The sequence below is a fragment of the Netta rufina genome (assembly GCF_964035555.1).
Source record: "Netta rufina genome assembly, chromosome: 7".
NCBI lineage: Eukaryota > Metazoa > Chordata > Aves > Anseriformes > Anatidae > Netta > Netta rufina.
The window spans coordinates 4,895,625-4,909,152 of NC_140130.1; the positions used below are offsets into that span (position 1 = coordinate 4,895,625).

A 13,528-nucleotide genomic window follows, 5' to 3' on the forward strand; every position below is an offset into this window, starting at 1 on the left:
GGGCTGTGCCCTGCTCGCTCTGGTCCCGTGGCGAGGGGATGCTCGGGGCGCCCTGGCCGTGATCCCACACATGGGGCAGAGGACGGTGTCTGGGTTAGCTCCACTGTTTTCCCAAAGGTTTCTGAAAGCAGCTTTAGCTCAGCATTTTAAAAAATAAAAGAAATCTGTTTTGCTTTTCCCTTTCCCCACTGGAGCTGAACGCGCAGCGGGCACTGGGTGGCCGGGGGAGTGCTGTGAAAAGCTGGGTAGGGCGGCGGATCGCCCTCCTCCTTCCTCCTCCTTCCTCCTCCTCCTCCTCCTCGCCGCGGGGGCTGCGGGCGGGGCCGGAGGAGGCCGAGGAGGAGGAGGAGGAGGAGGGAGGGGAGGAAGGGGAGGCGCTGGGCTGGCGGCGCGGCCATCCCCGGGCTCCGCATCGCTGCGTGCGCGGAGCCGCCCGTGCAGCCGGCAGGATGATCGCCGCCCAGCTGCTGGCCTACTACTTCACCGAGCTGAAGGAGGATCAGGTCAAGAAGGTGAGGCCGAGATCCCCCCCCCTCGAAGCGCCTTATTTAGTCCGCTTCTTTATTTTTATTTTATTTTATTTTATTTTTTTGAAATCACCGATTTCGCTGCCGGCGTTGCTTTGCGCGTCCCCATAGCGACCCCGCAGGGGGAGAAGAGGGAATAAATCCTGCCCGCAGCCCCCCCGGGGGATGCGGGGCGATGGGGATGGTGGTGGAGAGGATGAGGATGATGATGATGATGATGGTGGTGGTGATGATGATGATGATGGATGTCCCTTCCTCCCCCTGGCATCCATGGCTCCTGCGTGGGGTGATGGGGATAAGGCGACGGCCTGCAGCTGGCTCTTGGGTTGCATCTCGCCGCCGCCCCTGAATTTTTGGGGAGCGATGAGCAGGGGAAATGTTCCTGGGGGTGTTTGCGGGCTGCCTTTAGCCCTAGGGGGCTGCCTCCAGCACCACCAGGGCAGCGGGTGCGGAGCGTGGGGTGGAGGAAAACACGGCACTGCAGGGCCCAGCGGGGCTGTGGGGAGCCGAGAGCCCGGGGCTGGGGATGCGAAGGGGGAAAATGATTGCAAATATCCCCCAGCCCCGCGCTGGGGCCGGGCTGACGTCACGAAGCCGAGGCTTCCCCTCGCCACCTCCTCCGGCGCTGCTACGTGCGCGGCGAGCACCCACCGAAGGAAGCATCCCCGGAGCGCTCGGAGGACGCCCCGGCAGGGCCATGCTGTGCCTCCCACCCCACAGAGAGCACCAGGCCCCCGAGGGGCCCTGTCCTACACCTGTCCTACACCTCAGAGCCCACCCGCACCCCTTCCTCTGCTGGATAAAACCCGAGGCTGCACCCCCTGCCTTCCCCATCTCCTTCGGTGGATTTGGTCTGCCTTTCCACCCAGCAGCTCTCGCGAGGCAGCTCCCTGCCTCTCCTGCCCCCATACAGCAGCTCGGCCTTTCCCCCAGCCCCTTTTTTTCCCCGTTCCTGGGGGATTTGGCCGCGCCGTGCCCGCGCCAGGCGTGCGTGCCTGGGTAAGGCCTTGGGCGTCTCGCTGTGCCTGTTATATTTAGCAAGCCCAGATAAGCGTAAGGTTGCACGCTGCCCGAGGAGCAGCAGAAAGGCTGCGAGGGGGAGAATTGGGGGGCTGCAGGCACGGGGGACACTCGGTGGTGCTCCCATGGGTCGTGTATCGAGGGCTGCCTTGGCACCACGAGGCCGTTATTGTCTGGTGGCAAGGGGAAGCCTTCTGCTAGAGCCCTTTGGTTTTGTGGGGAGAGCGAAATAAAACCCAATTAAAGAAACCAGACTGCTGGCGTTGGAGGACGTGAGGCAGCTTTTCCTGTCTGCATCCTCTCCGAGCAGAGGCCGAGCCCCCTCACTTGGCCGCCCTGCCACCCCGCGAGGCCCTTTGGGCTCCGTCTCAGCGTGCTGCTTGTGGGATTTGGCCCCGTCTCGGCTCGCCGGAGTACGTGCGCGCGGGGCTCCGCGGCAGGTCCCTCCCTCTGCTCCCTGCTGCCGGAAGAGCAGCGCTCGCCTTCTGCTGCTGCGTGCTCGCAGCCGGCCGGGGGCTGCAGCTCCAGGCGTTGGTCCCGCGGGGCTCGGCCTCGCTCCTGGGGTTTTGACGTGCTCAGCCTCCCTGGTGCGGGCAGCAGGTCACCTTGAGCATGCCTCTGAAGGGCGTGGGAGGGACGAGAGAGGGTTACGAGTGCCCAGCAGGTGAATTCGGGGATGGATTTGTTACAGGGGTGTCCCTGCTGCCTGTGCTGCTGGCCCAGGAGCCGCAGAGCTGCTGTGAAAGTGCCCGCGGAGCGAGCTCCTGTTGGCTCCAGCAGGTTTGGACCTGCAGCGGCTGGCGCTGGGGAAGGGAGCCTCTAGGTGTTGCCTGCTTTCTGTCCGCCTGCCAGGGGAACAAAACCTCTCTGTCGTGCTGCCTGGTGAGGGAAGGAAAACACAAAGAGTCCTGCAATCGGGAGCCACGCTTTAATCATTAACCTTGAAAAGAAGGTGATGGAGCGAGGTGCGAAATGAAAGAATTGGTATTTAAACCCCCCTGAAACGTGACCTGCCCCTACAGAGGCATTTTAGGAACCAACCTGATAAATGGTAGAGGAGCACAAGCGGTTTCAGGGCGCCTAAATGACGCGTTTCAACACGCTTCAGCTCCTGGTGAATATTCCTGCTGCCGAAAGGTGCGCGGAGCACGACAAAAGTGGTTCCCACAGGAAAGGGTGCTCCTGCAAAGCTGTCGGGAGAGTAGGTGCTAATGATTTCTGGGGTTGTGATGGGATTGCCCTGCTCTTGGATACCACCGCCTGCAGTCAGCATCCCAGGAATGAGGCACGTGTCTGAGGAAGGGCCGCGAGGGCTCCGCACTCAGCAGCGTTCCCAGCGTCCCGCGGAGGCTCCCGCGATTTTGGGATTCCAAAAAGTCCTTCTCCCCGCGTACAAAGAGCCTTTATTTATGTGAGAGAGAAAACTTAGGCGCGTGTGGTTTGGATTGCGAGATCCTATTTTTAAAAACCGGTTTGCAAATTCTGTCTGCTTAAAAAAAAAAAAAAATGGAAAAGGAAAAACTGATGGAGCACTTGGAGGGCTCCCGCGGCAGCACGCTGGGACGATGCCCTTCTGAGGTGGCAGCTAAAGAAAGGAGCCTTTTCTGCTCCTTGCCCACACAGCCTGCCCAAAATTGCTCCTGCTTTCCGCCAGCCCCGGCTCCCTCGGGGCTGCGGGTCCACCCGGGTGCCTCTGTCCCTGCCACTAACCTGTGGTAAGGCCGAGATCGGCTTTCCGCTGGGCTGTGTTTGCACAGGGGGGAAAAGGCTCCTCCCTCCCCTTTCCCCTTGCTGCAGATTTGGGGAGCGTGGGCTCGGCTGGTCCCGAGGGCACAAACCCCCAAATCTGTGCCCACACCAGGGCTTTTGGTGGGGTTGAGCACCTCAGGCCTGGATTCGTGTGAGCAGGCCCCTGAGTGGCGGCGTGGGCTGCCGCCAGCCTGACCAGTCCCAGGCCCCCCCCCGCTTTAAAAGGGAACAACCTCAGGCTCTGACATCACTGCTCAGCCGCCGCGGCTAAAAAAAGCTCCGGCAGGGCTTGCGGCGGAGCCCAGCCAGGCTCTGCCTCCACTGTGGGGCCGTGCTGGGGCTGTCGGCCCAGCTGGGTGGCACGGGACGCGGTCGGGACCCCGGGATGCTGTCCCCATGGGTCAGGAGGAGGCCGGGAAGCCCGTGGTGCCGTCCATGCCCGGCTGTGGAAGTGCTTGGTCACGGCGTGAGGGCGCCTGGCACGGGGAGATAGGCTATCAGCTATCGGCACCTCGGCTACGTGCGGCACCGCTTCCCGGGGAGCTGCTTTTATGGGAGCTTTAGGGTCTGATTGCATCTGGATGGCGCGCGTCCTGCTCACCCACGGCGTTATTCATCGCTCCCCGTCTCAAAGTCCCAGCTGTACGGGGCGTTTGCATGCATGGGTTTTACGAGGGGAGTTTTATTGATGCCCAGCCGTGTCAGGGGAGAGGTGAGCGCTCTCCAGGCTTCCAGCCTCAGCGCAGGAATGGCCCACGAGGCCATTAACACGAGGTGGCTCTTCCAGTTTTGCTGGGGACGGAGGACATGGGCAGGGTTTTATTTTCTTGATCCCACTGAGCTGCAAGCACAAAGTGATCCCAAAGGTGTGGCTTCGGTCTGAACTGTTTGCGGAACCAAATTTCCAAGGCAGATAATGAGACCAGGCAAGAACGGGCTGGCAGCTGAGATGAAAGGGGTGGGACGTGCGTTTAGCAAGAACCCCGCAAGGCCAAGTTGTGTTTGCGAGCCATCAAAGCATCTCTCGCTCTTCCTGATGATAAAGACGGGCGTAATACTATGGAAAGTATTATTACTGCAGAACTGGAACCGTCTCCTTTTTCCAGGGAGATAAACTTCCTTCCTCGGAAACCACGAGGGCGAAGTCAACACCTTGTAATTTGATGTTGTGCGTGGAGGAGGCAGACGCCACCTGCCCACAGTGCCGTTCTGTCTCTGCTGAGCCTCTGGCTGTGATTTTGTTTGGAGCAGGACAGGGAAAACGGCCTGGTACACAGAAATGGGGGCTCAGCTGGCAGCACAGTGCTGGAACCACTGTGGCGAGCCCTTCATGATGAAAGGTTTCACCACAAGGCACCTCTGGGGATTGTGGCGATGCCCCCAGCTCAGACAAGGTGCAAAAAGAGATGGATTGAGCTTCAGCTTCTCAGCTCGCAGAGAGCCAGGAGAGATGAGAAGTGGGAGGAGGGCTGGAGACAAAGTGTGAGGCTGTGGGTGAGATTTCCTTGGGGAAAGGAGAAGGCAGAGCGATGGAGGACTGGGCCTTGCCTTGGGAAGGCAGCAGGATGGACTTACAGGCCACGTAAGTCATAACACTTGTACCTTTTCCTTGATTTTGTATCAAAAGACGAGGCACGAAGCGCTCAGCTGGGTTGCTGGCTTGGGCAGAGCCCCATGGCCAAGCAGGGACAGTGCATTGTTCTTGTAATTAAAGGGTGGTATGGCTCTGCTTGGGCACCTCGGGGTAGCCTTTCACCCTGTGGTGGTGTTTGTCCTTCTCCCCAGATTGATAAATACCTTTACGCCATGCGGCTCTCCGACGAAACGCTGATCGACATCATGGCTCGCTTCAGGAGGGAGATGAAGAACGGCCTCTCCCGAGACTTCAACCCCACGGCCACGGTGAAAATGCTTCCCACCTTCGTGAGGTCCATCCCTGACGGCTCAGGTAAGGGGCTGAGAAATTGTTTTCCCTATAAAGTATGGTGGGAACACCTGATAGAAATACACCAAAGCACTACTGAGAACAACAAGAGCAATTTGCTCCCTGGTGAGCCCAGACAACGTTTTGGACATAACCTCCCCTCTGTGCTCAGGGCTGTTCCCACAGAAACTGTAGGGTTTTGTGATTCCTGTCTCAGCCCTGCTTTGGTGGCAGCAGAAGAGCCGTTCCTGTCAGTCCCCCCACCAGCAGCCGATAGGTGACACTTCCACAGGGATTGGTCTGCCAAGAACCAGTACTTCGCATAAGATTTCTGATTTATGCAGCTCATGTTCATGTGATTTAGTCCTAGCAAATATAGCGGCTTTTAGTCATTCTGCTTGACTCAACCTCTCTTTTCCTACTTATTTTTTCCAGTGGAAGTACGAACCCGTACTTGCTGAGCTATCAGAAACCAAAAAGATGTTGTATTGGTATTTGAGCCTCAGATTACACCTAGTATTTATTTTAGTATTCTATAAAAATGAACAAGCAAACAAACCAAAGCTCTCTACAGAGTATATAAATATATATAAATATATATATAATAAATATATATAAATATAATATATAGTATATAAATATTTTTTATTAAGTCTGCTGAGAACGGCAACCATTTTGCAGCTGCACACCGCCGGGTCACAGGCAGGGCTTTCTCTATGGGACTGCAGGTGAGGTGACCTTGTGCAAGTGCTGCCAGGTGGCTTTTGTGGGAAATCCCAACCTTTTTTGTCTGAAATCCCCGGTTTTCCTTCCCGCATGCTTGAGTTCAGCTGAGTACAAACCTGTCCCCAGGTCCCTCAGGCACTGCGGGGTTGAAAATCAGAGCCGCTTGCAGTGAGTCACGTAATTTTGCAGGCTGTTTTGTGGTACAAACTGGGGAGATTGGGAGATACGGCACGAGGAAAAGAGATGTGTGCCTGGCCAGGAGCGGTGTGAGAGATCGCTTTCTAAGGCTCGCTGTGTTTGCAGCACGGAGTTAGAGCAAGGCAGTGGTTTGCCCCGGATGATCTCTGTGTGCCTGGCTCGTTGTCTGTGTACGCAGGTTGCGAGCGTCTCCCTGGCTAGCTGCTGGAAGCACAAGCAGAAGCATTGCGTTGTTTTCCTGGGAAAGGCACGTTCTGGCCCCACTGAGGAGGAATATTTGCTGTGGGCGGTGTCATGGCATCGCTGTCCCTGACTCACCTGCTCGCGCTGGCCACGTCAGGGCAGGCGCAGCGTCCCCGTCCCCATCCCTCTGCCTCCAAAGGCTCCGGGCGGGCTCGGGATGCGTCTGTGCTGCAGTGCCCAGGGTGGCTCCTGGCTGACCACAATTTCTGCCTTCAGCTCTCCTTCCATAAGCACCCAGGGCTGAAACCCCGTCCTTTTCTCTGGCCCCTCTTTGATTTCCATCTCTTAAGCCCTTCCCTTCGAGTGTGATCGTTTTTCTGAGAGCTGGCTGCTCAGACAAATGCTGTTGTTTGGTTTCGGGTCTGTGCTCGTGTACTCCATTAACAAGGAGCCTTTGAGTCATTTTTTTGCGACTGTGTTGATGTTGTTGTTGGCAGGGCCTTTTGCTTCATTCAGAGTGGTTCAGTCTATGAAAGCCACGAGGTTTTGTCCACAATGCCTTGAACGATATTTGAAGCTATTTCAAAACGCTTCCAAAGGATCTGCCTCAATTAATTTACAGCAGCTTTGATTGTGTTTTTGTCTTATAAAGTATAGATTAGATACTGCTCCTGAAATATTTGGAAAGAAAACTGTTCCTTTGCATATAGGAAGCTCTACGTTGCGTTCAAAGGTGTTTCTTTTTGATGCAGAAGGATAACTCCTTGCTAAATGTTACCTTGTAATGAGCTGACTGCGCTGGAAATCAGACAGGCTAATCTGTTAGTTTCCTGCCAGGGAGATATTGCTGAAGTGCACTCTTTGTTTGAAGTGCTACTGGGGCATGGAGGCTTGAAGAAGGGCCATCTGGTCCAGTGTTGATTTTTCATTATTCATCGGAGGTAATGGTTTACATTGGACAAATGATACTCCAGGATGAGGACGCGTATTCAGGTATTCGGCTTAATGAGGTACTTGTGCTAAATGCTTTTCTTCCAGCCCTGTCCCAGTGAAGGCTGAGGAGCTGAATTCGTTATGCAAGCCCCGATCAGGCAGTTTGGCTGCCTACGTGTTTGACAGGACGTTTGTACTGGAGCTAAGCCGTGTTTAAAGCTCCGAAACAGGTAGACAAGCTCTGCATGATCTTATGTTGGGACCTCTGAGTTTGCCCCTGTCTTAAGCAGCACGAAGGGATGGTTGCATCGTAAAATCACAAGGCTCGGTAGGAGCTGTGGGCTCCCACTGTCTTTTTGTCAGGTTTTCTGTATTCAGGCTCTTGTTCTTTGTCGTTTCTCCCCCGGTGGTGCTTTGTTTGCTGTATTACACTGCAGCACTGGAAAACCAGGAAGCCTTTTGCAGTGTGTTTGCTTCTCTTTTGGCTGTTCCCATTCGAGGTCCTGCCCCGAGGGATGCCCCAGCCAGCTGTGCTGAGTGGGATGGGGATCCTGGAGGTGCACGGGGCAATGAGGAGGAGTGGGGCACTGAGTCAGGCTTCAGGAGTTTGGGCCTGAGATTGGGCACAGCAACCTCAGAGGCAAGTCTGCATCTGGAAATCCTCCGGGTAAGGTGCATACACGATGTGTTGGTGGCAGCATGGCCTCAGAAAGCTCCGGGAGCTGAGCTGAAGTTTGAAGTGACGCGGTACGTCAGCAGGTACTGGCCTTCCCACCTGCTAGGTTTCTCCACATTGCATTTAGCTAGAAAATGGCAAATGCTTGCAAAGAGCCTCAGTGATTAACTGCAGCCAGAACGCACACGGCTGTGTGATAAGGTGTGTGCACTGCTTTCCTCAAAATTATCTTTTCACAGACTTCAGTGATTGCTGTCTTTGTTTGCTTCCTCTTTGATAAGACAAGATAGCAGAAGCGGTTCAGTTAAATCTGTTTGCCTTGCTCTCCAGGGGGACTGAGAGTGCCAGTTCTTGGGTAGCTGGCTCACACATCTGTCGCCTGAATTACACCTTGGAGTCTGTGACAGTGGGGGTACGCTGGTTTTGGCTCCAGACCTTTTAAATCCCAATTCCTTTCCACTACAGAGGGAGATGAGGGTATCCTAACTTTTTCCCTGGCTCCTGGGGATGTATTCAGGAGCTTACAAAGCCTAACAAATTCCAAATATCTCCTTCAGTGGTGCAGGACTTCACCTGGATGCCCTGCAGCTGAGAACTTGCTTGCTATAAGAACCGTGTGTTTGCCTGTGCGTTGTACTTACTAGAGCTTATTTCTTTTTTTTTCACAAATTTATGTTGTCTACACATTTTCATCGCTTGTGTCTTGCTTTCCACGTAGAGAAAGGAGATTTCATTGCTCTGGATCTCGGTGGTTCTTACTTTCGCATTCTGCGGGTGAAAGTGTCGCACGAAAAGAAGCAGACAGTACAAATGGAAAGCGAAATCTATAACACGCCTGAAGACATCATGCACGGCAGCGGGACACGGGTAAGTGCCTCCTCCTTATGACTTCTCTCGAAAGATCAGCTGCTTTCCCACTGCCGTTTTAGAAAAAGGGCACAAGATTGACCTTATCATCTTATCAGCTGCACCTACAACATGCATGGACCCCGCTACAGCTCTTTGTCAACGCTGAGAATAAACAAGTAACAGGGCATTCTTGGGTGCTGCAGCTCTGCTGTCACTGTGTGGGACACTTCTGCCTCGGTTAGGAGAAAACTGGCCTAGAAATAAGAATTCTGGCTTTTATAGTAAATTAACCTTCTGGAGGTAGGAACGGAGAGCAGGAAAACAACTTGGCCTTGGTAAGCAGATAGCCAGAGCAGCCCTGTGGTTTTAACACTAGATGGGGGACAGAAAATCCCAACAACCAAATATTTGTCCTGGCAGTCTGAGCCACTCAGCATTCATGAAGGGTACAAGTACGTTAGAAACAGTACAGGAAGCTGATAAGGTATTTGGGGACAACTTCAACATAATTTCTGCTGAAGAAATGATGTTTTTTGTTGTTGTTGTTTTTTTTCTTGGTCCCCCACGTTCCAAGAGTAGAAAATATTTGAATCCACTTACTTGGTTTTCAAGTTGTGCTAGTTGGAAGAATTTGTTTTCTTTTTATAATCAGGAAGCAGATTGCAGTGAATGTTTTACGGGTAGCTTTGTCTCTGTGTCAGTGTAAGACAACAAGTAATTTCATAGTTGGAAAAAGCATGGTTTTTACACTTTTTACTAGAATAGGATGCCATTTAAAAGTATAACAAGAGGCTTGCAGAAAACTTAAAGCTTGTTTCAAAAGAGTAATAATAACAAAAAGTAAGCAGCATTTCTATCCTTAATATATTTTCTGTAGCCACCTCAGCATCCTTAAGGTGTGTAAGTGCTGCTACCTTTGTAAAGGTGCGTGTGAGATGGCAATCATGGCTTGCAAGGAGTATTGCTGGGCTATCTGAACTGCAGCAATAAAATACCTTTCTTCTAAAGACCTTTCCTAGTATCATTGCTTTGTGACAGGCCGTGCAGCAGCTTTCCCATGGAAAGATTTTGGAGGGGAGCTGAGCTACGCTGCCTGTTACTGCTGGAAGCAGAGAAGTCAGGTGGGCTGCCAAGGAGGCAAATTTGGAGCCTGGGGCTGCCCCTCCATGAAGGGGGGGGTCAGAGGCTGGAGGCCAACAAGCAGCAGGGCTGCATGCACAGCCAGGAGGCAAGCGTCTGCCCCAGGCAGTGCAGGCAGGCTGATTTAGGGTGAGACTTGCTGGAGAGGTGATAAGGACACTAAGGAGAAGCTGGGAGAGGAGACATCAGGTCTGCATTCTTTCCCGGGTGTTGCTGTGTTGGTATTTTAATTTTTAAATATCCCAAGGCCATTTGGCTGTCGGGAACCAGCAGCCTGGAGCTCAGGCTGATAGCTTTCATCATGGCTTTTGAACGGGAAGGGAAGCAAGGAAGGTTTCCAGTGAGCCTTGGTGGACAGTCGCTCCCAGTATTTAACAGGAAAAAAAAGAGGTGAACGTCATCAGAACTGCATCCAGGCCTGAAGGCGTCCTGTGACAATATGCAACCTCGACGAAAACGCTCGATGAGAGACTTCACAGGAAAACATGGCAGATGCCCAGGAGGAGCACAGGCAGGTGGTGATTTGATGCTTATGACTGATGCCTGTGGCTGAGGTACTGCGAAATCCCTGAGCCAGATTAGTGGAATACTTGGACGGGACTGAACTGCCTGCACAGGGTAGGCCACTAATATGTTTTTCAGCAGGCTGTGTCATTAACTTCACTGAATTATACTCTAAAAGCCTGATATGTAATCAGCTTATTGAAGGGATTGCGATTTATGGCCTCATGCCTCAATGGCACAGTTCAGTTTGATATTTTCTACTTCATTGCCTTCACACTTCGATGTCAGGTGCAGGCTGCCACCTTTGCCGGTCAGAGACAGTTCCCTGTCAAAGTCAAGGGCAAAACTCTCATCGACTTCCACAGTGTAATAGCAGGTCTAAAACTTGCAAGAATCCCGTCTTCTGTGTCAACGCAGCAAATGGGAGCGTGCTCGAGGCTTGATTTCAGCTGTGTGTGTTCTGCCGCTGCTGGAGGTAGGGCTTGGATTTGTGGCTGCTCTGATCTGAGGCTGTGAGCTCCTCGCTCCTTCAAGTCTTCCCTATTCAGGAGGCTGAGCCTCAGCTCCGATCTTCAGCTGCTTGCCAAAGTCTGCTGGCTGCCAGCCCAGTGCATCCCTGCGGAAACTTCTTGGAGCCCAACCTGAGCAGGCGAGGCCAGGGCCAGGGGAAGCAGCGAGGGCCGGTACCGCATTGCTCGGTGTCTGGCGGTTGTGTTGCTTCACGTCTTCCTCAGGACCTCGTGATGGTGCTTCTGCTGTGCCCTGTTTGTGAGGTTTGGGTGTCAAGGTGGGCGTAGGAACATACCCATCTTCCTTAAGGCTCCTTGGCAGAAACCATACTATATTTGACAGCAGCAAAATCCATCAATGCCTCTCTTCTTTTTTCTTTTTCCCCTCCTTTTGAGCAACGCTTTTTTTCCACGCTTCGTTGGAAGCGGTAGCACAGCCAGCCCAGACGTTACTGACTAGACCCAGCTACCGTAGCACGAGGAATGTGGCTAATGGGTAACTGGCACTCCCCGTGCACGAGTCGCTGTGTGCTGCTTGCTGGATGCTAACCAGGGGAGGTGGAGTTTTTGACAGGCAAATGCCAGCAAGTGTATGGACTGCTGTGAGCTATCTGGGATCGCTGAGGGAACTGAAAAGCAGGCCCTGTCTCTGTGTGGTTGTGGTTTGTTGCGTAAGGGAGGGATTGTGCAGCAATGTCCTCAGTCAATGTTGCTGTTTCCTGCTCTCCAAATTCCCGAGGGGATTGCAGTTGGCCCCTGGTTCTCATCCGTAATCCTGGTAGCAGCTGGGAGTTTAATAAGGTTCACGATGCAGCAAGATACTTTCAGATGGAAAACATAATAGAGACGTATCCTCTTGTTATTTTTGTGTTCCTCCTGAGAAATTGTGGTATTTTATTACTTCGCTGTAGTTATTTTTGTAACTCCTTTTCCTCTCTCCATGGTTGGGACAGCTGAAAACGGTGTTGCAGCAGCACAGCTTGTGTTGCTTTCTGTGCTGCTGCACTGTGTGTGCTCCGGGAAGTGGCCTTGATGTGCCCGGGACAAGGACTGGCAACATTTTCCCTGGGAAACCACCGTGCTTTTGCTTAATTCAATCCGATCTCAGAGTAGGAATTGGTTAAAGGTGTTTGTTAAATTGTCACATTATACGCACCACTTCTTGACCTGCTTCAAACAGCAAAATATTCCTCGTCGTTTTCGTAATTGTCTGTAGTGCTCTGCCCTATCTCTGAGACTGTAAATTATTCTTAATGAAGCTGCGAAGGCTAATTGCAACCAACAGATATCATTCTGTACTCCCTTCCAATTATCCCCAATCTTCTGGGCAGTTTTCATGGCCTTGGCCTGCCAACACTGCAGATAGATTTTTATTTTTAAGTATTATGTAATTACTTAATTTTTGCAAGGAATCAAACAAAATATGAAGTTATCTTCTGGGGTAGGAGGCGACTTGTTGGCAGGCTCGATACCTATTTGGGGTACAGGTCAGTTCACATATGGCTTTTTGTTATAGGTGGATATGGGTGGGTATTTTTGTTGCTTTTATTGCCAGGGCTTGATTTTGGCTTTGAGTGTTGCAATCCACCCAAGGGGTTGCCCAAGTAGCTTGGTGTGAAAGCCATCCCTCCCTTTTGGGGCCACGTGCTCCCTGGCCTGTCCCACGGGGCCATGAGGGGCTGCTGGGTGGGAACTGGTACCCGCAGCCTGGCACTGGCTGCCTGCAGGCTTCAGCATCTTAGGTAAGGCAGAAAAAGCTCCCATTTGGGGTTGTTTCTCAGAGCATTTAGACAAATCCCCCAGGTTTCCATTTCATTTGTTAGCTGTGTGCTTTAGGAAGAGATTTGAGAGGTGATGTCCTCCTGGGTGGCTCTTGCAACTTCTGACTTCTCTGGTGTCAGCAGTGCTTGAGCGAAGTGGATATCGATTTTCTGTGCATCACTGGAAAAGCGCTCAGCCTCACGTGGGACCAGACCCCAAAGGTTCTTTTAAGATAGTCCTTCCTGTCCTTGAAAGGTTAAAAGAGTCTTTTGTTCTCATCAAATGTTAAGCACAAACGTTAGGGCAGGCAGGAGAGCTGTGCGCTGCTTGTTTCTGGAAGAGCATTTTGATGCGGATGTGAAAGATGCAATGCAGAGTTGGGTGCATAAAATGACATCATATTTCATAATTTATTAATTATTAAGATGTTAACATCCAGTGACTGAGAGCATTTTCATAGTTCTGTCATTAAAATGTCTTTAAAAACCTGGAGCAGATATTTTCCCCTTTCTCACCATCCCAGATGGTTTTCATATGCAGTTGGAAATCTTTTCTCCCCCAGACTGTACTCTAGTGATGGCTTTATGCTCTTCCCTTTCTTACAGCTTTTTGATCATGTTGCCGAATGCCTGGGAGACTTTATGGAGAAACAACAAATCAAAGACAAGAAGTTACCCGTTGGGTTTACGTTCTCTTTCCCGTGCCGACAATCCAAGCTAGATGAGGTAAGAAGATTTCCCGATTTTCTTACTACGCAGAAGAGCCACCATGTTATTAACTCACTGCTATGAAAGCAGCGTCCCAGACAGGTCTCATTTCACCGTGAGGC

General features: G+C 52.3%; 1 protein-coding gene across 3 annotated transcripts in view; it reads left to right on the top strand.

The window, feature by feature from the left end:
* The first annotated feature begins 375 nt into the window (after positions 1–375).
* The window catches only part of HK1 (hexokinase 1), a 30,338-nt gene continuing 17,185 nt past the window's right edge, over positions 376–13,528 (top strand). Inside the window, exons 1-4 of one of the 3 annotated variants that reach the window (XM_084289762.1) lie at positions 376–512; positions 5,082–5,244; positions 8,655–8,803; positions 13,305–13,424. In XM_084289762.1, coding sequence (XP_084145888.1) covers positions 450–512; positions 5,082–5,244; positions 8,655–8,803; positions 13,305–13,424 — 495 coding nt within the window. In that variant the 5' untranslated portion in view covers positions 376–449. Of the gene's footprint in view, positions 513–3,915; positions 4,009–4,857; positions 4,879–5,081; positions 5,245–8,654; positions 8,804–13,304; positions 13,425–13,528 lie in introns of those variants that run through there. The other 2 variants (XM_084289763.1, XM_084289764.1) reach the window with 2 other exon arrangements.